At 33.4% G+C, this 22645-nt stretch overlaps 4 protein-coding genes across 5 annotated transcripts; all 4 read right to left on the reverse strand.

Annotated features, from left to right (window-relative positions):
• Positions 1-1951: 1951 nt before the first annotated feature.
• Positions 1952-6352, reverse strand: UVH6 (RAD3-like DNA-binding helicase protein). Its single transcript, XM_078974233.1, has 12 exons — positions 5662-6352; positions 5178-5458; positions 4994-5076; positions 4517-4920; positions 4254-4447; positions 4004-4184; positions 3811-3935; positions 3234-3323; positions 2705-2783; positions 2526-2602; positions 2315-2423; positions 1952-2119 (listed from the first exon to the last, which is right to left on the reverse strand). Exons 1-12 carry the CDS (start codon positions 6193-6195, stop codon positions 2006-2008), a joined length of 2271 nt encoding a protein of 756 aa, XP_078830359.1. The 5' UTR covers positions 6196-6352; the 3' UTR covers positions 1952-2005.
• An 839-nt stretch (positions 6353-7191) lies between these two features.
• Positions 7192-10327, reverse strand: LOC145017302 (non-structural protein). Of its 2 annotated transcripts, XR_013666463.1 has the most exons (8): positions 10079-10327; positions 9242-9299; positions 8875-9180; positions 8338-8386; positions 8158-8252; positions 7904-8031; positions 7532-7740; positions 7192-7446 (listed from the first exon to the last, which is right to left on the reverse strand). XR_013666463.1 is itself a non-coding variant. In XM_078975354.1 (7 exons), the coding sequence occupies exons 1-7, from the start codon at positions 10213-10215 to the stop codon at positions 7683-7685; spliced, it is 831 nt and encodes a 276-aa protein (XP_078831480.1). In that variant the 5' UTR covers positions 10216-10327; the 3' UTR covers positions 7192-7682. The 2 variants fall into 2 exon arrangements, 1 of the variants encoding a protein (XP_078831480.1); XM_078975354.1 differs by having other exon boundaries at positions 7192-7740.
• A 1435-nt stretch (positions 10328-11762) lies between these two features.
• Positions 11763-15520, reverse strand: SCY2 (SecY protein transport family protein). The gene is made up of 13 exons (XM_078976359.1): positions 15275-15520; positions 14358-14861; positions 14193-14281; positions 14042-14121; positions 13858-13953; positions 13704-13795; positions 13525-13608; positions 13313-13451; positions 13096-13212; positions 12795-12924; positions 12564-12687; positions 12330-12436; positions 11763-12217 (listed from the first exon to the last, which is right to left on the reverse strand). The coding sequence occupies exons 1-13, from the start codon at positions 15357-15359 to the stop codon at positions 12128-12130; spliced, it is 1737 nt and encodes a 578-aa protein (XP_078832485.1). The 5' UTR covers positions 15360-15520; the 3' UTR covers positions 11763-12127.
• Positions 15521-16732: 1212 nt separating this feature from the next.
• LOC145018081 (Pentatricopeptide repeat (PPR) superfamily protein) lies at positions 16733-18805 on the reverse strand. Its single transcript, XM_078976006.1, has 2 exons — positions 18433-18805; positions 16733-18175 (listed from the first exon to the last, which is right to left on the reverse strand). The coding sequence occupies exons 1-2, from the start codon at positions 18736-18738 to the stop codon at positions 16919-16921; spliced, it is 1563 nt and encodes a 520-aa protein (XP_078832132.1). The 5' UTR covers positions 18739-18805; the 3' UTR covers positions 16733-16918.
• Positions 18806-22645: the final 3840 nt, after the last annotated feature.

Raw genomic sequence — 22645 nt, forward strand, 5'->3', positions numbered from 1 at the left:
CGTATTGTTGTTGTATCTTATCTCATAAATTCGATCTTAAAGCTAAGTAAACTCAAAAATCACAGTACTCGTGATTCCACTCGTTTGTATAGTTGTCTATATACCATCGAACTTGTTGTTTGTGTTCACCATAACCCTTTGATTGGCTATCATAGATCAAAAGTCGGTCAAATGGGTTATGGTGAACACAAATAACAAGTTCAATGGTATATTGAATACAAAAAAAAAAAAAAAGACCAAATGAGTACAAACGCAAAAGTTAATTGCCCTCAAGATTCATTTTCCCATATATATATATATATATATATATATATATATATATATATATATATATATATATATATATATATATATATACACACACACATATATATATATGTATATATGGGAAAATGAATCTTGAGGGCAATTAACTTTTGCGTTTGTACTCATTTGGTCTTTTTATATATATATATATATATATATATATATATATATATATATATATATATATATATATATATATATATATATATATATATATATATATATAATCCCAAAACAACGTAAACAAGTGCAAAAATCTGAACATGTGTAAAGTAGTGAACTACTACAACAGATTTACAGTTTACCTAATTACCTCTCTCATTCAGCCAACTTTTTTTTTTTTTTTAATTTCGTTTTGCCAAATCTATTTTTACATGTTTTTCCTTAAATCAGATTTTACATATTTTTTCATAAGTTGCTTTTACAACTTTATGTTTACATGTTTTTTTTACTTTGTTTTAATAAAACGTTTTCGGCTTTACAGGGTTTTTTTAGAAGTTTGTTAATGCTTCTGGAAACCCTATGGCTCCATAGAAGACACGTAGAACACATTAACTTGACCCAGGGCCGTTCCAAACATATTTTGGACCTAGGACGAAAGAAAAAAATAAACCCTTAAAACACATAAATGTCATCAAGTTTTTTATAATAACTCAATAATTTAAAGAAAATTACTTATAAGATCTTTTAAATATAACAATTTCCATAAAAAATTTGGGTCCTTTTGAAAGATAGGCCCTGTACGATCGCCTCTATCGCCCACCCTTTGAGACGGCCCTGACTCGACCTAGAAGAGTAGTTTGTGTAGGAATTGGGATGAGGCTTACACACAGAGACAAGAGCATCTATATTTATGGTTTGTGAAGAGTGTATGGTTTCTCACCCATCCCAATGAAGCCAGATTTTTAATATTAATATAATGATGTACAATAACTTCATAGGAATATATATGATGGAACAGAATTACCCTAAATCATAACGAGCGCACTTCACTTCACTTGTATCCAAAGCCCCAGACTCACATTGCCCTTCTCAATTGGGCACGTGTATATAAGAATGTTTAAGGTTGAATATGTAAAAATCAACCTTTAAAAAAAGTTTGGGACTAAATTCATAATAATAAAAAAAAAAAAACTTGGGACAAATTTGTAAAAAAAGGTGATGTAACATGTGAAAATGCTATAGCAGGTCACCAGGGTATGATGGCATGGATACAGTTTTTTAAAGTTACCAACAACATATGGGGGAGCAATATCAAGAAAGGTTAAATGGTCTAGGATTAGGAATGAAACTGTAAAAAATTTCATAATGTTTAGTGTCCGATACTTTAGTTTAGAATTTAAGTTGAAATGAAGCCTTAATAAATGGAAGCACCAGGGACCAAGAAGAGTGGATCTTAAGATGATGATTTTGAAAGAGTATAGTATAAATCATAAATTAGAAGCGAGTGTATTATTTTCCTTGCAATCTGGTTTATTAGGAATCTTGAAAACTTAATGTGAGGTGAGTTGTGTTGAAGATATTGTAGATAGTAATATAGTAGATAAAGCAAAAAATGTAAGAGAAGTCCATCCATATCCATAATAATAATAATAATAATAATAAATTAGCAACCAAGACAGAAAATGAGACTTTGAAAAGCGGATGGCAATAAAGTGGGCAAAACTTTTATTGTTTTTGCAGTTAGTTACAGTCAGAGTCAGAACATGATCCCTTCAGTAGCATTCATCTTTTCCAAGTCTTGTTGTGAGAGGAGTGTTTTCTTTCCACTACCACCCGTTTTATCATAAGGCTGTGCCATTTTCCTCAAAAACTGCATTTAAAATACAACTTTAATGGAGTGGAGTACACACACCATAACTTCAAAGGAGGACGTGTGTGTCTTTTTGGGCGAGACAAACAATTGCATTAATTGTCTCACTGATATCAACCCAAGTCCAATGCAAGTTTACGTTCTGTGTAACAAATAAATCAACTGCAACTACAAGATGTGTGTGTGTGTGTGTACCTCTCTTGCTATATGGACAGCCATATCTGTACTCAAGTTGAGGTGGGCATCACGCAGATGAGACAGAATCCACCCAGGCAATTTTGACCGTTTGTCATGTCGGGTATATCTACATTTTTTTACATATATTTATGAAATCAAAAAATATGGAAGAAATAAATATAAATAATTAACTATAAAAAAAAAAAAAAAAAACAAGGGAGGGAACCACCTCTTGTCAGCAAATATCATCATTCCATAATCTGCCTTTGAACGGATAACTCGTCCCACACATTGAGCAGCTTGTCTCTGTTTAGATTTAGACAATATATATTATTATTTTTTTTCCTTACAAACAATTCATGATTCAAAATAATAATAATAATAATAAAGGTATAAAAGTAAAAGTACCAAGGCATCGAAAGTCAAAAAGTCCCCTTCTTTTATCTGAAAAGTCTCTCGCAGGTACTCCAACCGAGCAAGTAATATCCTGCAACCGCATATATATATATATATATATATATATATATATATATATATATATATATATATATATATATATATATATATATATATATATATATATATATATATATATATATATATATATCAATCAGAATCCCCCACCTTTTATTTACAAACACACTTTCATTTATTATAGCATGTCCTACTTTCATTTGTTTCTATTATTAGAGCATATTTCTTTTCTAGATTGAATAAACCGTTTAAATGATCATTTTACCTTTGATAAAATGCAACAAACAAATTTTCACAAAATTCATTGACTTGAATGTTGGGAAAGGGTTGGCGTTGTGTCTTAATAGGTTTCTTGGCTTATTAAGTCAAAATGATACATGATACAGCCATGTATATGTATATGTATTGTGTATAGGGTATAACTATAGCATAGCCCCTCAGTTAATCTTGATTACTCCCTCACCTGCTTAATGTGTACTGGAAAGGAATGCCAAACATGATTACAAGTCTCCCATAATGTCGGTCAAAGTCTATACCTTCTGCAACTTTTCCCCTGCAACACAACATTGTCGATACAAATAATCATACATGGATTCAAACTGCAATGCTATAAGTATTAACTAGGTAGATTGAACAAACTTAGGTATGATGTTTGATTCCTCCTTAATAGTAGTACTAGTTAACAATAATGTAATGTAAGTAGAATGCTGTTGTTGATAAGCCCCAACTTTACTGGTTTATATAGCATAGGGGTATTTCTGTCTTTTATCTATTTATTTTCCTATTAGTGAGTCTACACTAGGTGGAAAACAACGTTAGTGGGGATATCACCTCGCTAAGCTGTTATGTTATTCCCTTTTGTCCTTTTCTTTAGTAGTAGTTAGAAGGTAGAATGAGGGAGCTAAGAAATTATATAGTTAAGAACTTTGTTCTTCATGGAGAGTCCATTCCTCTCAAATGAATGGGAGGGAAAACCCTCCCTGATCTGATCTATCTTATCAGTTCATAGTTTGATTATCAATGGGAATTCTATCAGTTACCTGGCAACAGAGAAAAACACAGCACCTCTCCCGCAATCACAGGCTTTACGATAATTGTCCAGTGCTAAAGTAGTTTCAACCACATCTTGTGTCTCAATGAACACCAGTTTACGTTGCATTATTTCCTGGACCATAACAAAATTAATTTCAAATAATACCAATAACTGAAAGAGAAGAGGGTTTTGTTTTGTACCTTTAAGATCCCTGTTTCATTCCAACTGTTGACAATGGCATCCATATACGAGTAACTCACAAAGAAACAAACAATTCCATCAGGAACCACTGACACCATCTCCAATAAAAGCCTTCCGTAATTTCTTTCCACTCCAGGGTCACTTCTCAAATCAAATTTTGTGCTAACTGGAAGCTGATCGCTGTCGTTCACAAGTCAACAAAAGTAATAAACAACTGAGATCTCAATCAAAATAAATACACACATTTACCTTCCACGTGTGAGAACCATGGGGCATATGCAATCCCTTGTCAAAGACATGGTAAAACTCCTACTAACCACTGGATTGAAATTAAGAAGCCGAGGATACAGATCAATGGGGCTTAGTGTTCCAGATGTGATCACAACCGATTGAAATCTCTCAAACACCGGCTTTATTGCAAGAGAAGCATCATGGCAGCTAAGCTGAAAATAATAAAAAACTATGATGCAACAGATTTTTGATTTCCTGATGTTGGAAACTTGTATAAATACCTGCAAAACCGGATCAGGAATATGGGGCATTCTCTCATCATAAGGTTCAATTATGATTGAAAACCCTCTGGTGTATGTCCCCACAAGTGTTGCAAAGTCGCAAATTGTTTGAATGTGCAGAAACTCATCCGTATCAGTTATTTCCAAAGTCAGCATAAGCGAATGCAGACGATCGTAGCAGAATTTCAGCATTTTTTGGTCAATCCCAACATGTGAATTCACAGCATTAACAAACGTAAGTGGGCCCTCCTTTTCAACATTGTCAGTATCCAAACGCCCTTTCAAATACTGCACCAATCTGCGCAAAACAGACAAGAAATGCTCTGCTCTCCTTATATTTCCAGGCACTGCCTCCTTCAAGATATCATCAGGCAACGCAGGATTTGCAAGCCACGTGTCACCAACTGTAAAGCTCAAGATTTTTTTATGTAAAAAAAAATGGAAAAGTGTTATGTAAAAAAGTTGGTGTGTACATACGGGGTAAGTTCCCTCTTTGTGCTAAACCATCAACAAGTCGGTTGTATTCAGCACGCAACCTACCAGCATCAGTGGCCTTAAACCTTCCTACCAAGTTGAACAAAGTTAAAATAAAGATTATCAAACAAAACAATTATCAATGAGAACTGCTGCCTAAATGATTTGAAAGTAATAAAAGGATTACCTTTCGATCTCTTGAGACATTTTATTAAGGTTTCTAGTCGCCCCTTCAAGTGTTTGTTTGCGTACACTCACACTTAGGGCTTCAATGCAGACATTATCAATATTGTGAGCCTCATCAAACACGACTACAGACTCTCTTTGCATCTCCTTTGATATGAAGCCAGCTACTTTCGGATCAAGCAAGTATTGGTAGCTATAAACCACCACATTTGCAAATTGGATCATGTGGCGGGCTAGAAAGTATGGGCACCACCCTTTCTCCTTCCCAAACATCCTCAGATCCTGCCACCAGTTTAAATCATCATCATAACATCCTCAAATCACACCAAGGTTAAGATATCGTCATTGCAGTGCATTCATGTGTTAAAGGTAATTCAATGTTTAATCTTAGCAAATTACAAGCTTAGTTATTCCAATTTCAGTACATAAGTGACACACAGGACTATGAAAATGCCTGCATCTCTTATGAAAAAAAAACTACAAACCTGTAAAGTATACACTCCAGGAGGCAAAACAGCATCAGAACCAGCCTTCTCGTAGGTCTCAAAGAACGAACAAGTTGGAATATTAGGGTTTTCAATAGCAAGCGCCCTAACCCAACTAGCGGTAAGTTTCCGACATCCCGCATCAACGGAATCCCGATTCTCCGCAGAAACCACATTGGGATTTATACACAAATTCTTTCTCGACGAAAGCCCAAGGGCAAGCATCCGAGCAGAAGGACCGATATTCTCGAGCTGGTACTTGTGAAGGAGCTTGAGCTCGGCTAGGGTTTTTTCCATTTCGTGAACCGTGCGAGTACAGTAGAGTAGTTTAACGGGATTAGATGGTTTAGAAAGAGTGTAGCTGGTGATTAATGAGAGAAGGGCGATAGTTTTTCCGGTACCGGTGGGCATTTCAAGGAGGCAATGGCCTTTGGCGTCTAGGGCTCGTTTGAGCTCGATCATGTAGGAGTACTGTTCGGGGTATATGTGATCGTAGGGGAAGTACACTGTTACATCTTCGATTTGGAACTTCATCTTCCCCCTATATTCACACTAGTGTTCTTTGATATGATAATGATTCTATTGTGACTGTTTGAGAGTGCGATCGGCGAGAGAAAACGAAGATTGCCGGAAATGGCGACGGACTGAGAATGTCTGACGGCGCCAGGGGATAATGAAAGAGTAGCCGCAAGCGTAAATTTTTATAGTTTGAGCGCATGGTGTTTTTTTTGGGAAAAAAGGTTGCGAGTTTTTACATCTTTTGTGAAAATATTGTGGAAAAATAATATTATTTTTAGAGGAAAAATCAAGAAATTGACTAATATAAATTACTTACAGAATTTTTTTGAAATTAGACACGACATTGGATGTAAATTAATTGGTTGAAAATATGTTTTCTAATTCTTGTACACTTAATATTTATTATTAGACTTTGTCTATTAGTTGTTTGATAAACATTAATAAGAGGTTGAGCAAGTCATTCAAATATCCAAAATAGACAAAATTTCGTATTTTGAATTGATAAAATATTGTATTTTGTCACATTAATATTGATTCAGTCTACTTCATATAAAATACAATGTAAATAAATGTATGTAATGTATCGCGTAGCAAACAAACAAAACCTTAGATTTTGTTTCGGAAGGGTGTGGTAACTAATAACTATTTTCTTACAAATATGATAGTCAAATCGTACAATGAAAACTTATTTACATTTTTTTTAACTAATTAACCCATATACTCTCATCTTCTACCAAGAGTATCATTTTATATTAAGCATTCACAATTTCACATAATTGTCTATCAAATGGTAAATAAAATTATCATTTACATATTCACTACCAATATGTGCAATATACTCTATTTAGTACATAATACTAATATCAGTAAGTAAATTGATATTATGGGTACAGGGAAATATAATTACATTTCTATTATAGTAAAGAACTAATTCACATATTGCTATTATGGTAAAAAGTAAAGTATATCGTTTGTATAGGTAAAAAGATTAAAGTGCATTGTGATTTCCTGCTATTTGCCCTTTTTAAAAGACATATCCATGTTTAATAAACAAACAACATAATTCTGATCCACAAACACAACTATAACTTTCCTAGTATTTGTTGGATTAATACAACTTACAAAATTAATTGACTAACAATCAAACGTCACATCCATCAAAGAGGGAATATAAGGAAAATAGATAAATGAATATTGCAAACCAATTACGCCATCAAACTGTACGCATATCCATGCACTGTTTTTACCATGAAATAAGTCTACACTCTGAAAGATATATTGGATTATAAGCAAAGATGCCAAACATATCATGCTTCAATTTACTGATTTAAACATATGATGAATACTAAACCTGTTGTTCTTCAGCTTCAGAACAACCCCAACAACAATGGTTTTGAAGTTGAATGAATTGATTACTTCTGTCAGTTCCATGTCATGTTTCTTAAAGTAGGTTTGGTTTTGTCAGAATGTGGGCAACATCAACCTCTGTCATGGCATATTGTTCATTCTTCTGGTGATGTCTTGCAAACCAAACCCTTGATAACATGCCGACATTGAAACCTACAAAAAAAAATAATAACAATTTTTTTTTTTTCATTTGGGAACAAGTAATGAGAAGATACTTGTAATTAGTAAAGATGTTTAAAGTATTTCTATAAAGCATATATTAAATGAAGACAATTATAATCAACTAATAAATTTCTCAATTTGAAAGGAGTGTTACCAGATGTAATCATTTGAAGAAGAAGAAGGCATCATATTATTGGAGTCTGCAGGTTGAGGGTCAGAGTTTAGAGCAGGAATTTGGTGATCTTGGTTTCTACACCTGATTCTTAATCTCATAGGCACTATCTGCAAATGAAGAGAAGAACAATATTTTATACTTGTAGCCATGTAGGTTTAGTCAGCAAAGACTTCACGGACAGACAGACAGAGGAATATAAAATATGATCTGCATGCTTCTTTATGAAATATTACCTTTTTATTGTATCTAAAGTCACGTTTGGGTAGAAAATGCAGAGGCATATTGAAAGAAGAATGAGCTTTGACCAACAAGAACAACTTGGAAGGGCCTGAAATGGCAAAGCTTCAACTCTCACCATTTCCAAGAAACTCAAGTTTTTTTTTTTAATGACAAAAGCTGATCCAAAAAAATACCTCCATAAGAAGCAGATCCAGCACCTTTGGATACAAGTGTCCTGATGGCCTGTTGCAAATGTAAAATATTACTATATTACCCCCCCTAGAATGCTGGGAATATATTATTGAGTAAATTACACGAATGGTCCCTATGGTTTAGGGTAATTTGCGCGTTTGGTCCCTAACTTATTTTTCTAACTCGGAAGATCCTTACTGTTTGTTTTTGTTACACGCTTGGTCCCTGTCTTACCCAAAAAGACTATTTTACCCTTGATTTTTAACTTATTTAACTAAATACACCCCCAAACCCATCCCCTTCACCTTACCTTATCCACCCCACCATTTTTCCCTATTTAAATTATAGTATTTTTAGGTAAAATAGGGACCAAACGCGTAATAAAAACGAACAATAGGGACCAAGTGCGTAACAAAAACAAACAGTAAGGACCTTCCGAGTTAAAAAAATAAGTTAGGAACTAAGCGCGCAAATTACCCCTAAACATAGGGACCATTCGTGTAATTTACTCTATATTATATGGAGCTGAGATAACATACCTTTCTTGAAATCCCTTCTCCTGCTTTAGTTTTGGTAAAATCACAAGCATCAGAGAGGGTATCCTGTCCATGTGAAAAGCAGAGCTCATATACATGTTGAGGTCGAGCAGGACTACCTCCAAGAACCAAAATGACAGCCTCAACATGTGGGATCTCACTGAAGACCAGCTTGAGGGCAGTTTGGGCATTACCAATATTGTTCATCAGCTTTTGGAGCCTTTTTATGCCATGTTTTACTTCTCTCTTTCTTCCATTTTGAACTCTACGTTGAGATGCTTTCATTTCTGTCTCTGCAAGAACTACCTCCTGAAAAGGAATTCTTAAATGAAATCATTATCTTTAAGAAAATTGTGCAAGCTTAGCATACCAGATCTTTATACTCCGTATGCAGTGCATCAAACTCAAGATTGACATCTTGTAAGATCCTGCAAAGAAAAAAGGTATAAAGGTTGACCATTTCTAGCATACAAAAGAGCACCATTACAAGTTTAATAGGAACTGAAGATTGAATTTATAGTAACTAACAGATTAAAACAAGTGCAGTTGTAACAAGAATCATCATGATTTTCCTTCATACAGCTTCAAGCAAACAAAAGAACGTTTTTTCATGCTTCAAAAGTCTTATTTGATGTGAGTGGAGAAAGAGAGAATTAACTTTTTAACTTTTCTTTTTAATCTAATATAAACAGGAAGCTTATACTTGAGAAACTATCAGCTTTCTTTGTCTTTTTTCACAGGTCCTAGGAACGAGCTGATACCTAAAACATATCACTTTCTTTCTTCCAGCTTGAGAGAGAACAATTTAAACAAGATTATTATTGTCATCTTTTACTTTCAATATCTATATTTCTCTCCCAATACACAAAATTAACAAACTTTATGACAAACATAAAGTTGCAAAATAGAGATGGAACTGGAACCAGAAATATTCACATTGTTGCAGCTCCACACGACCAATTACAAAATTCGGGACAAATTACTCTCATAACAGATAATCTTCCTTTTAATTATGCAAATAAGAGTCGAGATACATTATCCTTTCACACATACATCTAATTTTCGACTTCCTGAGACACATGCCTAACATATAATCTCAATATTTAGGTTATTCAAGCACGGATGTTCAACAACTCAATCAAATGTCAGAAATCATGAAATAAAAACTGATATGTGATAAGGAAAGTGGAATTGATATGGAACTTACGAAGGGATCTGTTGGTGCATGTAAAGGACAAACCCTAGGATATCCATAACGAGATGAAACATCACAGAGGCGTCGATAGAGTCCGCCGCAACTTCGAGGTCGGCGAACTCCATCTCCGAGCTACCTCCTCCTTCCATCGGTTGACACTTGCGTGCTCAATGCTCTGCTCCTAATTTTGAAAAAGCCAAGAGGCGGGTAAACATTCGTGAATCAAGATCAAGCTTTGATTTTCAACGTAATACTATAGTTTTTGTAACGACATTTTTAGAATAAGGTTATATTCGGCATTTTAACTTGTTTTTTTTTTTTTAATATATCAATGAAACGAGTTTATAAAATTTTAAAAAGAATTAAGACATCGTTTATTAATTATAAAAAATCATTACCTATCTTAATTGATGATAACGTAAACTATTTGAATATGAAATAATTAAAACATTAAATAAGTAAATAACAATTGTAATCATTTTCATGATTGTTCCTTAAAATCTAAATATCTTCTATATTCTGAAATTCACAAAATATATTTATATTATTTATTGAAGTTAATATAAATAAAAGAATAATCATTATATATAAAATATATAAAGATAGTATTTTTTATAAGTATGTCAGTTATCAAAATATATGAAGGTGACATTATTGATCGAGATTAACGACATGTCTAATTAGTGAATTCATATGCTATCATATTTTCATAAAATTGTATGATACTTCAAATGACGTATTTAATTTGATTATGTGTTTGCTTAGTTTGAATTAATTATAAAAATTCCCTCACATGTATTACATATTTCCCTTATAATGATAAATCATTTTTTATGATTTTTAAATGCTTGTTTATATCATTTTCCATTTAACAAATAAAATTTTTAGTTACATAACATAATTTTTATCAACTATTATTAGGTAGCAGTTTTTTAGCCAATCTGTAAAATATAATCTTGTTATTTTTGCTAACTATATCATTATCTTATTATAATTACTAAATGGTAAATGTAATTTTGAATCAGAACTTTCCAAAATGAAAAATATATATTATGAGAAACTTATTATACTTTTAAGATTTAAAAAAAAAAAAAAAAAAAAAAAAAAAAAAAAAAAAAAAAGTGAAATGAGGTATTTTATTTCTTCATATCTTCTGAAAAGATTTTTTCTTTTTTTCTCTTTTAGGTTATTTTAAAAAATATAATATTTTCTTTTTTTGGTAATGATATTAAAAAAAAAAATTATATTTTAGACCGTTAGACTAACGTTTCTAACATGATTTTTTTAAAATATATCATTTATTTATTAATTATAAAAGCCTTACGTTTCTAACATGATTTTTTAAATATATTATTTATTTATTAATTATAAAAAGACGTAATACGTCGATGATCATTTAAACTATTTGAATAGAAAAGTAAATAAACATTGTTATAACAAATGTAATCATTTCTATGACCAAAATTCTAAGTATATTTTTATATTCTAGAAATTATCAAATATCGTGATATTGTTGATTAGGTTAAAAAAAAAAAAAATAATAATCATTACTATACGTAAAGATAATAGTTTATCCTATCAAAACACATGTTAACACGGCGTTTAGTTTTTTCGAATGACCTATTTAACTTGATTACATGTCTGCACATTTTGTTTTTTATTATAAGAATCTCCTAAATAAAGACAAACATTGATGTAGATCCAAAATGGTCATACATACCTATGACAAGAAATTCATTTATACACAAGAAAATCCCCAAAACACAAAAAAGGAAGAATAGTAATAATGTTGATGACCCGATGAGATACTGGGACAACAATACATATACCAGCATATAATATAACCAGAGAGTGTGTTTGCCTCCACAAATGGTTCATATCCCAGACAGACGTGAAACTTTGTTTTTTTTATTGTCTGCTCAGAGTGGAGCCCTTTGTTGCAACACATCATCATCCATCATGCAATAAGACAATAAGACAATAAGACAATAAGACAATATGCATGCTGCTTCCCTTTTTGTGTGTTTCGATTGGTAGAGTATGTATCAATGTATGTGTGTATCATACACCGTATCGCTTTAAAGCTTTGGTTAAACTTGGCATGACATTGTAGGCTTCATAAGATCTTTTTAGTTCGATGATTGAACCCACCTGCACCAAGTCACCAACAACATGTCATGTCATTGTCTTGTCTTCCATTTTGCACAAACAAGATGTGGAATTAAGAGCTAAAAATTGAAAGTGGTATATAATTAAGACTTACGATGATTAGAACAGATGTAAACCCTATCGAAAATCCTTCATTTGTTTTTCGCAGATAATGATCAAGAATTGTTGATGATGTCGCCAATATACTCAACAGCAAACCACCTGAAAAAACAAACAAAAAAAAGTTTCAGTTAATTAATCATGCTATGCAACAAAACACATAACATAATTTTAGCTGGAAAGATTTGTTTGTGTTGTGGAGAGAGAGAGAGAGAGAGAGAGAGAATACCCCAGAAACGGGTTGAAGCTTGAATCTTGGTCAAATATTCAACAGTCGCCTTTCCAGGCTTTATATTTGGTATCCTTGCCCCCATTTTATTCAAGTACTCTGCAATTTCCTTTGGCATGTTCGCCTGACAATAACACAATTAGTCAATTAATTACAAATATATACGGTATATGTTTAAACTTTAAACACCCTTGTATCTATCATATTCATTGCTAAAACATGAGTACTTACAATATCAAATATGTTGAAAAGGAAAACAAAGAATGCATAGATTGTATAGTACACCCATGGTGCTGCTCCAAGAGATGATTCAGGATTTAGAATCTCTCTCACATTTCTCCAAAATCTTGAACTAAAAAAGCTGCCAACAACAGGGGTATGTATCAATATCGTCCAACTGATGGAGATGGATCAAATTTTAAATTAAAATCACCACAAAAACAAAACAAACCAAACCAAACCAAACATCAAACACATCCAATAACAATCAAGATGTTAGGATATTTATAATCATACATAAATATGATCAAACCTGGCAACAATTGCAGGAAAGCCTAATAGGTAGCTGGTAGTGAGGACAGGTTGCATTCCAGATGGATTGATATTGAATGGAATATATTGCTCCACCTCTGTAACTGGGGAATCTTCTCTGTCCACAACATAAATAATTTCACAAATTACTAATCTTCATTCTTTACTTGTACTACTACTCAAATCAAAGTATTAAAAAGAAAAACACACAATATGACCTTGTGGAAGATGCAAGTTTGAAGCCATAGTATTGCAGCTTGATTTTTCTGCAACCCTGAGTTACAACAACCGCCCACATAGTCACAACAACAAACACACCCGACACTCCAAATATATATTGCCACCATCCACTGCCACCTACACCACAAATTTTTATTTAATTTTTCATGCATTTCAATTACTACAAACACAAACAACATGTTGCACTCACCTGACAGCTGAGACAACATTTTATGTAATGTCTCTATGTAGCCATTCAAGATATTCACACATATCAGCAAAGATGATCCATGACCTACATCATGAGTCATGACATACATTCTATATCATCAAACACCTGAAAAATGAGAACCCAACACACACACACACACACACAATAAATTCACATACCAAAACCAGAGTCTGATATTTTGTCACAGATCCATGTTGTAGTCATTGCACCAGAAACCAACAAAATTGTTGTCAGCATGATGTGCTTCAATCTGCAAGTAAAATATTAATAATAAGCAACTTCCAAGGTGTGTAAATCAATACTAGAAATTACCTTTGACTTGCATTTGCTGCATAAATCGAATACGAAAGTGAAAAATAAGAAATGATCAGTGCCTCTACTATTGCAAACCCAAGCGACATCCACCATCTGGAATCAAGTAAGAAAAACATGGGATTATTAACCTTTCTATAATAATAGTATAGAACCATTTTTAAGAGAACGTGAGTAAACATACATATAACCCTTTATTTTCTCATTAGCATCCAACCCTTCTTTCCTTAGCTTGACCAATGAAGGAAGAACATAGCAAAGTACCTGATCCCATAATCACTCTCTATAATTAGCTTAAATATATGAAATCAAATTCAATTTCAATCACAATCAACCTGCATAACAATAGATGCTGCAATTTGGGGACTGATTCCAAGTTGGAATAGGGAAAGCTTAAGTTCTGGTGCCAGCTCACCAAGCTCCTCTGCCATTTCAGACAATGAAATTATAATAAGAAATGAAAAGAAAAGATAATGATGATTAAAATGTCATTAACATACCAACTGAACCCGAGACAAAACTAAGGTAATTCTCTGGTACTAATCTTCTATCAAAACCAGGAAGAGGAATAAAATATCCTACACGACTAATCACAAGTAATGCAGCAGTAACAAATAATCTCCTTCTTATCTCACTCTTGAAAAATGATTCAGCAGCATTATTGATGACTGAACCTACGCGTGCAAAAATAAGGAATCTGTTTTCATATTTGGGTTTTGGTTGTGATTTCTCAGGATTATATGAACTAACTTCAAACTCGTGTTCAGAAGCTTGCTCGATAAGTTCGTGGCTTAGAGACTCCGCAGATGCTGAATGGATTCTCATATGGCTTCTTTTGGGCTGATTGTATATGGACATTGGTGAATTGTGGCATTCACTTGAATGAAAAGGTTTTGCTAAATTTACAAAATGTAGTTTGTAAACTTCTGAATTCGTGGTCTTGAGGGAAAATCTTTTTCTATCATATGGTACATGCCATAACTGGAGGCTACGTGCATGTCTGCCTGTTCATCAGAGAAAAGGAATTACATATTACACCCATAAGAATAAGATAACAATTTAATTTAAACTCAGTAGTTAGATAATTTTAGAATTATTTTAATAATCAGTTTATTTTGATCACAAAAATCAGCAAATCCTAATTATATTCAGTTTTCCCAATCACTAGAAAGCTGAGAACTTATGCATCACTTTATAAATCCCCATGAGTAATCTTCAACATTTTTTAATGATGAAAATGCTCGGACAATTATCCTAAGTTCTTACGATTCTAAAAATTTGATCTTTGTCACATAATCAGAGCCTCTACTCAGGATAAGTCTTCTATTCATACCACTTACCCAACACAATTCATATAAATTCAAGAACATGATTATATGACAAAAGTCGATTAAGAAATAGGAATTATCAAAATTACCTGATACGCGTAATCCACGTTGTAGAGAAAAGCAATTAGCGGATAGTGATTTAACGTCGCTAAAACATGGGTTGATGCTCTGCATTTGCAAATTCTTTGAAATGTAAACCCTAGTCCTTATAAATAGTTCAGTAATAGCTATATCTCGTTAATTAACTATTGACGGCTTAGACCGGCGGCGAAAAGATTACACAAGGAAGTGGACGGATTGTGGACGTTGGTCGTACCTGGGGCCTGGGGTTTTGCTTCGACAGTATTGGGGTTTTAAGACGATTGTGATATTTATATTGTTGGTCCAGTACTTATATTTTTCATAGTTTTGCCACAGAACGTTTATCAAAGTTCAATAGAATTACCAAACTCCGGTCCCAATACAAAATAACTAACATACAAGGTCTATGTCATAATGATTTGGTTTGTTTTTGTTTTAACAGTAAAACGTTGCCCAATTAGGTAAGTTTAGTTTATAATGTTCCAAACCAAATCATGGATTTTACTGGACTAGTTTGGCTTGGTAGAAAAAAATATATATACCTACTTGAAAACTCAACATCCAACTTAGGTTTAGGTCATATTTGGAAAATAAAAATATACTTTATTGTAATTTAGTATTTGGTAAAATTATAAAAATAATTATTACGGTTTATAAAGCATATTATAAAATAACTTATTGATAAACTAATTTAAAAGAGTTTATTGATAACTTAGCTTATAAGTTGGTTTGTCAGCATGAATATATGACCTTAACTGAAAATCTCAATCCCAAGTTGATGACCGAAAAAAAAAATATGGGATCCCAAATCCGTACTCGTTTGTACTTTACAATATTAAATATTATAAGTTTATGGTTATAACAATAGAAACATAAGTTTTTCCTTGTTTTTTTTTCTTTGTGCTTGTTTTGACCCACAATCACCCCTCGAGTTGTATGATTTCCCTTGTCAAGTATAAAAGATCAAAAGTCTTATCACGTTTGCATATTTAGGTAAAAGTAAGCTCATAAGTTGGTAATCCCTTTATGTCGATGATCATGTTGGTTAAAGTGGTTTCTTTAATATTTATTATTTGCGTATGGTTTCAAGCGATTGAACTTTTTGGTTTAGATCAATCGTAAAGCCTTCTCCAGTAAGTCTTTTGATCATGTGGAATGGGGAAAAATCCTGTTGACAATTGGTGGGATTGTTAAATTATATTTAGTACTTAATTTTACGTTTATCATGTGGCTCCCAACACATAAACACTGCAACATAAGTATCACATCTACTCAATTGCATACACATTTGGACTGGAGCACCTACCATTTCTTCATATGCTTAGAGCAACTCTGAAAATAAAACCTATTTTATTCTACCAAACACGCTTCCAAACTTTACTAAGTCTCACAGTAAGTTTTACTCCTACTCACAAAAAATATATATATTACACGTAAATCTGCTGTCAATACAGATAACTCTCACATAATAAACACCATATAAATTCCAAAAAGTAGTCCCTGAGTAACTCAATGCATACACATTTGGAGCACAAACATATCCTTTCTTTCAAAGGATTAAAGCGACTACATGAAAATAATCTAAGCCATACAAATTAGTAACTTGACTGGAAAAAAAGAAAAAGGCCAATTTGCAAGACCTTTTTTTTCTACTAAAGATGCGTTGAAACTTCACTTACGCACATTTTACTTGTCACCTTTATAAGTTGATATGTTTCATCATTCAATTCCACTTTATCTTTCTTCATCCTCTCACCTACAATTAATGGCATTTTTCCAGCTTTCACATACGTCTTAAGAACCAAATTATATATCTCTGTGCTCACATAGCCAGCATCACGAAGAGTCGCCAACACTTGTTCAGCACCCTCAACATTACCATATTCTTCAAGCATTCCATACACTTTTCTAACAATCTTTTCATCCGGGTCCCACTTTTTCACTGACCCTATAGCTTTCTTGAAACATTCCAAAACTTTATCCATTTCCTTTTCATGTACATAACCATATGTAAGAAGCTCCCATGATGTGTAACTAGGTACAATTCCTTTTTCAACCATCCTTTTTTCAAAAAAGTTTTCAGCCATTTTCATTTCGTTTTTGTTGATGTAAGCTGCAAGGATCAAATTTGGAACCCTAGAATCGCCAGTTATAGATACAGACTCCCATTCTGTATATATATTCTCTGCTTCTTTAAGCTCGTTAAGTTTTATCATAGAAGATATCATGCAATTATATTCCGCATCATTTAGCTTCCGAAAGGTTGATTTCATCTTCTTCCATATGCGATCAACATCTTCTTTTTTCCCAAGACTTGTATAAAGACTGATAATTGAAGAATAAGCAACACGGACTTTTTTAGAAACCCTTTTCTCCATTTCCTTAACACTCAAGGAAGCATCTTCATGTCGTGAGTTTTTAAGATACAAACTGGTTAAAAGACTAAATGTTACCCAATCTGGATCCACCTTTCTCTTCTTGAGCTCAAGAATAATCTTTTCAGCAGTAATGATGTCATTCTGGGAGTTACATGCTGTTAACCATAGATTGTAAGTTACTATATCTGGTGAGGTATTCTTTTTCAGCTCCTGAAGAATTCCAGGAAGCTTTTGTAATTGGCCATTGGAGATGTAGAGTGACATCATATGGTTAAAAGGAAGAGGGTATTTCAAGAAACCACATTCTGACATTTTTGCCATTAAAGCTTCGGCTTTGGAAGAATCTTTATGCTGGACGTAAGTATGGAGAAGAGATGTACAGGTTGGCTGCCCTTTCATTTGATCTGGAAGATCTTCAAAAAACTTCTCTGCGCTGTTTACACCACGAATTTTTGCAATTAAGTCCAAGTGAACAGCGTAATCTCCTTCTACTAACTTGATATCTTGTTGTAAAGTCATCCATTCACAAACCTTCAGAATATTCAAATTAATGTTAAAAGAAAAACTTAATACAAATAATTTTCAAAACCAGCACATCGACAGTAGAATTAAAGCTATTATTCTTTACAAAAAGTCAGATATACTTCTATCTGAAGCTGATAACCATTTAATCAATCATAATGTAAAGACATACAAGATAATTCTTACTAAATTGACAGTGAAAACTTCAAATAGATTTATTCGAACTGTTGCAAAATTTTCGTAATGTAGACGAGAGATATGAGTACCTCGAGGGCGTGTTTGTAACGCTTTAGCTTCCGGAGCTCTCGTACTATGCGATTAAGCTCGTACTTACGAACTACGTGCCCTTCCTCCTTCCATTTCTTTATGGTGATAACGGCGCTGCGTTTCGTGTAAACCAGGCTAAGAAGCCTTCGACCTAAGGTGTCCTTCCCGGCACCGGTGTTTTTCCTAGGGGCGATGGTGATGGCACCAGAAGCAGGGGATGGAACTGGAACTTTCGAAGCCTCCGCAACCGCTGTGGCCGAGAAATATCGGACAGCGGCGAGTGATCGTCGACCAAGACGGAGCATGGCTTACACCGTCAACAGACCCAGGCAGAGTGGTGCGGCTGCAGCCTTCTGGGTTCCATGACCATGACCAAGAAACGGTGAATCAGGGGTAAATTTTGGGCCCCCATTTCAATTGAATATGGGCTTCGAAAGAAAAAGTTGGTTTTCTTTAGTTTGTTAAAAAATAAAATAAGTAGTACACCAATATTTATTATTATTATTATTATTATTATTATTATTATTATTATTATATCATCCAATATGATATGATTTACTACTCAATCATAATACATGAAATATTTAATCATAACAAATATTATGATTAAATATTTTTGTTATGTTATGTAGGTTAATCATAAATTTTGTTATGATTCAAAATTATAAATTTAGAATTTATATCGTCTCTATTTGACTATTTGTATAGAAAGTTCAAATACAAATTTTGATGTATTTAGTTATCTTAATAAGAATAATATTGTATAACTAAATAAAATTTGCTAAAAAATCGTTAAACCAACCACTAATTATGCATAATAATTAACTGACTTACGATCTGATATTTATTAAATTAGTGGTCGAGATTAGTCATCGAGTTCCAAAAAAAAATGGATAATTAGGATATGTCCAATGCACATTTGACTATTTTTAGCATTGATTTGGTGGAACATCCGGATATAATATATTGACTTCAATTTTGTAATGTTTCATTTTCACAACCAAAAATTTTTTATTTTATTAAAGTAAAACTTACCAAATATAAATCCATTATAAAGAAAACCGTTTATTATAAAATACATTTATTGAAAATCATAGTAATATTAAAGCGCAAAATCTTCATTGTTGCTAATGAATGTTTACATTCACGCATTCGTCCTCCCATGATAACCGATAATACCTGAAACAATAAACAACTAGGTAAACACAAACCTTAGTGAGTTTCCCCCAAAGTACTCATACGATAAACATACAGGCATGCACAACGGTCCCCAATCATCGGATTGGAATGCTCAGGCCCCATAAGTCACCGGACTTGAATGCGAACATGCAACGGGTCCAATTAGTCATCAGACTAGAATACCCAAAGTTTGTTGGCTTACCGCCTCAAGCCAACTGCTGGTCCTGAGCCTCCGTACCTACGGCTTACAGCTGGCCCGCACCAGGTATGTTGGCCTATAACACAAAGCAAGACCCCGCACCAGATATATTTTTAGTTATTTTAATCATTTGATGAGTGTTTTTTAACGTCATGGTATATTTTTTATAGGTAATGCAGTGTAATGTTTTTTTTTTGAAGTAATGAAATGAAGTTTTTATTGTTTAAAATTTAGTTTTTTTTATAAAAAAATAGATTCTTAAAAAATAAGTGTGGCAACACTACTTGGGTGTGGTACCAAACCATATTTTTTTTGGTAAATACTGGGGTGACGCCTACATGGCAGTGTGATAACATGAGGGAGTGTGACACAACTCCTTCCACCCTAAAGAGCTTTTGATAAGAAGGGTAATAAACCTTTTTTGTAAAATGATTTGCTAGAAGTCTCAAACACCTATAAACTTTTTTTTTTTAAATGATACCTAAACATTATTTTTAACTTATATAGGCTATATAGGTATGAAACCGATAATAAGTTAAAAAAATATATATTTTTTAAGCTTAGCCAAACCCTCTCTAACCCACCAAGACCCATTTTTAAATCTTGAACAAAGAAAAAGAAAAGAAGTGTGCTTTTGGCTCCAAAGTATATAAAACTATAATCTTCGTGTGCTAACAGTTAGGCTGAATCAAATTAATTTAATTTTAAGTTGTATAATATTAATTATAACTAGAAAGGTTGGCCAGAAGCTTTCAATGTTGTTTCCGAATCGATAAATATGACAGACGTAGAAAGCGCAAGAATGACAAGCCCGGTCTTTGCCACTGACCGTTTTGTTCATGTTTTTATGAAAAAATGTAAAAGTTTTGACTGTAAGGACCAGAAGTGTCAAAATGACTAAAAAATTAAAGCGGTAGGAATTAGCAAGTTTTTAGAAAAGGATCAAAGTTGTCAAACCGTTAAAGTTTTGTGGCCAAACTTTAAATATTAAAAGGTTCATAAATAGAAAAGGGATCAAAGTTGTCAAACCATTAACGTTTTGTGGCCAAACTTTAAATATTAAAAGGTTTCTAAAAATGTAAAAATATCGATTATAAGGACCAAAATTGTCAAAATGGCTAAATAATGAGGACCAAAGTTGTCAAACCGTTAAAGTTTTGTAGCCAAACTTTAAATATTAAAAGGTTCCTAAATAGAAAATGGATCAAAGTTCTCAAACCGTTAAAGTTTTGTGGCCAAACTTGAAATGTTAAAAGGTTCCTAAAAATGTAAGAAAATATCGATTACAAGGACCAAAAGTGTCAAAATGGCTAAAAAATGAGGACCAAAGTTGTCAAATCGTTAAAGTTTTGTGGCCAAACTTTAAATATTAAAAGGCTCCTAAATAGAAAAGGGATCAAAGTTGTCAAACCGTTAAAGTTTTGTGGTCAAACTTTAAATATTAAAAGATTCCTAAAAAATGTAAAAATATCGATTACAAGAAACAAAAGTGTCAAAATGGCTAAAAAATAAGGATCAAAGTTGCCAAAGTACAGGGACCAATTCTGCCAAAGTAAACAACATAAAGTGCGTTAAAGTTGTCAAACCGTTAAAGTTTTGTGGCCAAACTTTAAATATTAAAAGGTTCCTAAATAAAAAATGGATCAAAGTTGTCAAACTGTTAAAATTTTGTGGCCAAACTTTATGTAACAACGAATTTTCAAAACAAATTTTTCATTTTTCAACAACCAAGTTCATATAAAAATATTCTCAAAAGCATCCAATAATAGTTATCGAATCATAACATATCCGAAGATCACTAAAATCAAATCCTCTCTCTAGTGTGTACGGGTCACGTAGGCGCCTTTCCACGGTCCTCGCTAGTACCTGAAACACATAACACAACAACTGTAAGCACAAATGCTTAGTGAGCTCCCCAAAATACCGCATACAACACATACGCCACTCGAGGTTATAGCATGACCCTCCGGTCGATGTGTCTCAGCGGGACCCTCCAGTCCCGTAGCTAGTTCGACCCTTTGGTTCGGTCATAGCTCGTTGGACCCTCCAGACCGTTCTGTATCGTTGGACCCTCCGGTCCGGTCTATAAAATCATACAACATACATATATCACATAACACATAATCTCATACATAGCACATAAGACCCCCTGGTCAACACATAATACCACTCTAGGTAATGTATAGTGAGAAGACTCACCTCGTGTAACTCGGTAACTCGGAAATCTCGAACTCAAAGAAATAAGACCTAGCCTTCGCCTAATCATATGAAATAATCACTTATCATCAACATAATTCCCAAGGGTAGACCATTTCCTTTAATCACTCTCAGGAGAGGTAAAAGACCATTTTACCCCTTGGCTCAAATACACTAAAGTTGACCAAACCCTAAAAGTCAACAAAAGTCAACACTCAGGGTTATGCTGCGCGTACCAAACGTGTACGTTGGGCGTACCCGGAGCCTTCACATAATCGGGGTACGCGGCCCCTTACGCCGCGCGTATTACGCAGCGCGTATTGGGATTACGCCCAACGTAATACCCAACTTCCTCATCCATCTCATTCAGGTCTTAAATGGTTAAGACTTGCATCCAAAATTCAGATCTGACTCCTCTAACATGACTTAATCCATAAAGTTGAAACCTTTAAGCCTTTGCATGGCTGTAAAGGTCATTTTGCTCTCAAAACACCTTTCCTCTTTCCATAATGAGGCTATAACTCATGCATGGCACGAGATCCACATCCAAGACTGGATTTTTATGAATCCTTAACACAATATACACTAGAAAAGGCCAGATCTAAACTCATGGAGACTCTTTGCACATAAAGTCTCCA

The sequence above is a fragment of the Lactuca saligna genome, chromosome 9 (genome assembly GCF_052625555.1).
Source record: "Lactuca saligna cultivar CGN05327 chromosome 9, ASM5262555v1, whole genome shotgun sequence".
NCBI lineage: Eukaryota > Viridiplantae > Streptophyta > Magnoliopsida > Asterales > Asteraceae > Lactuca > Lactuca saligna.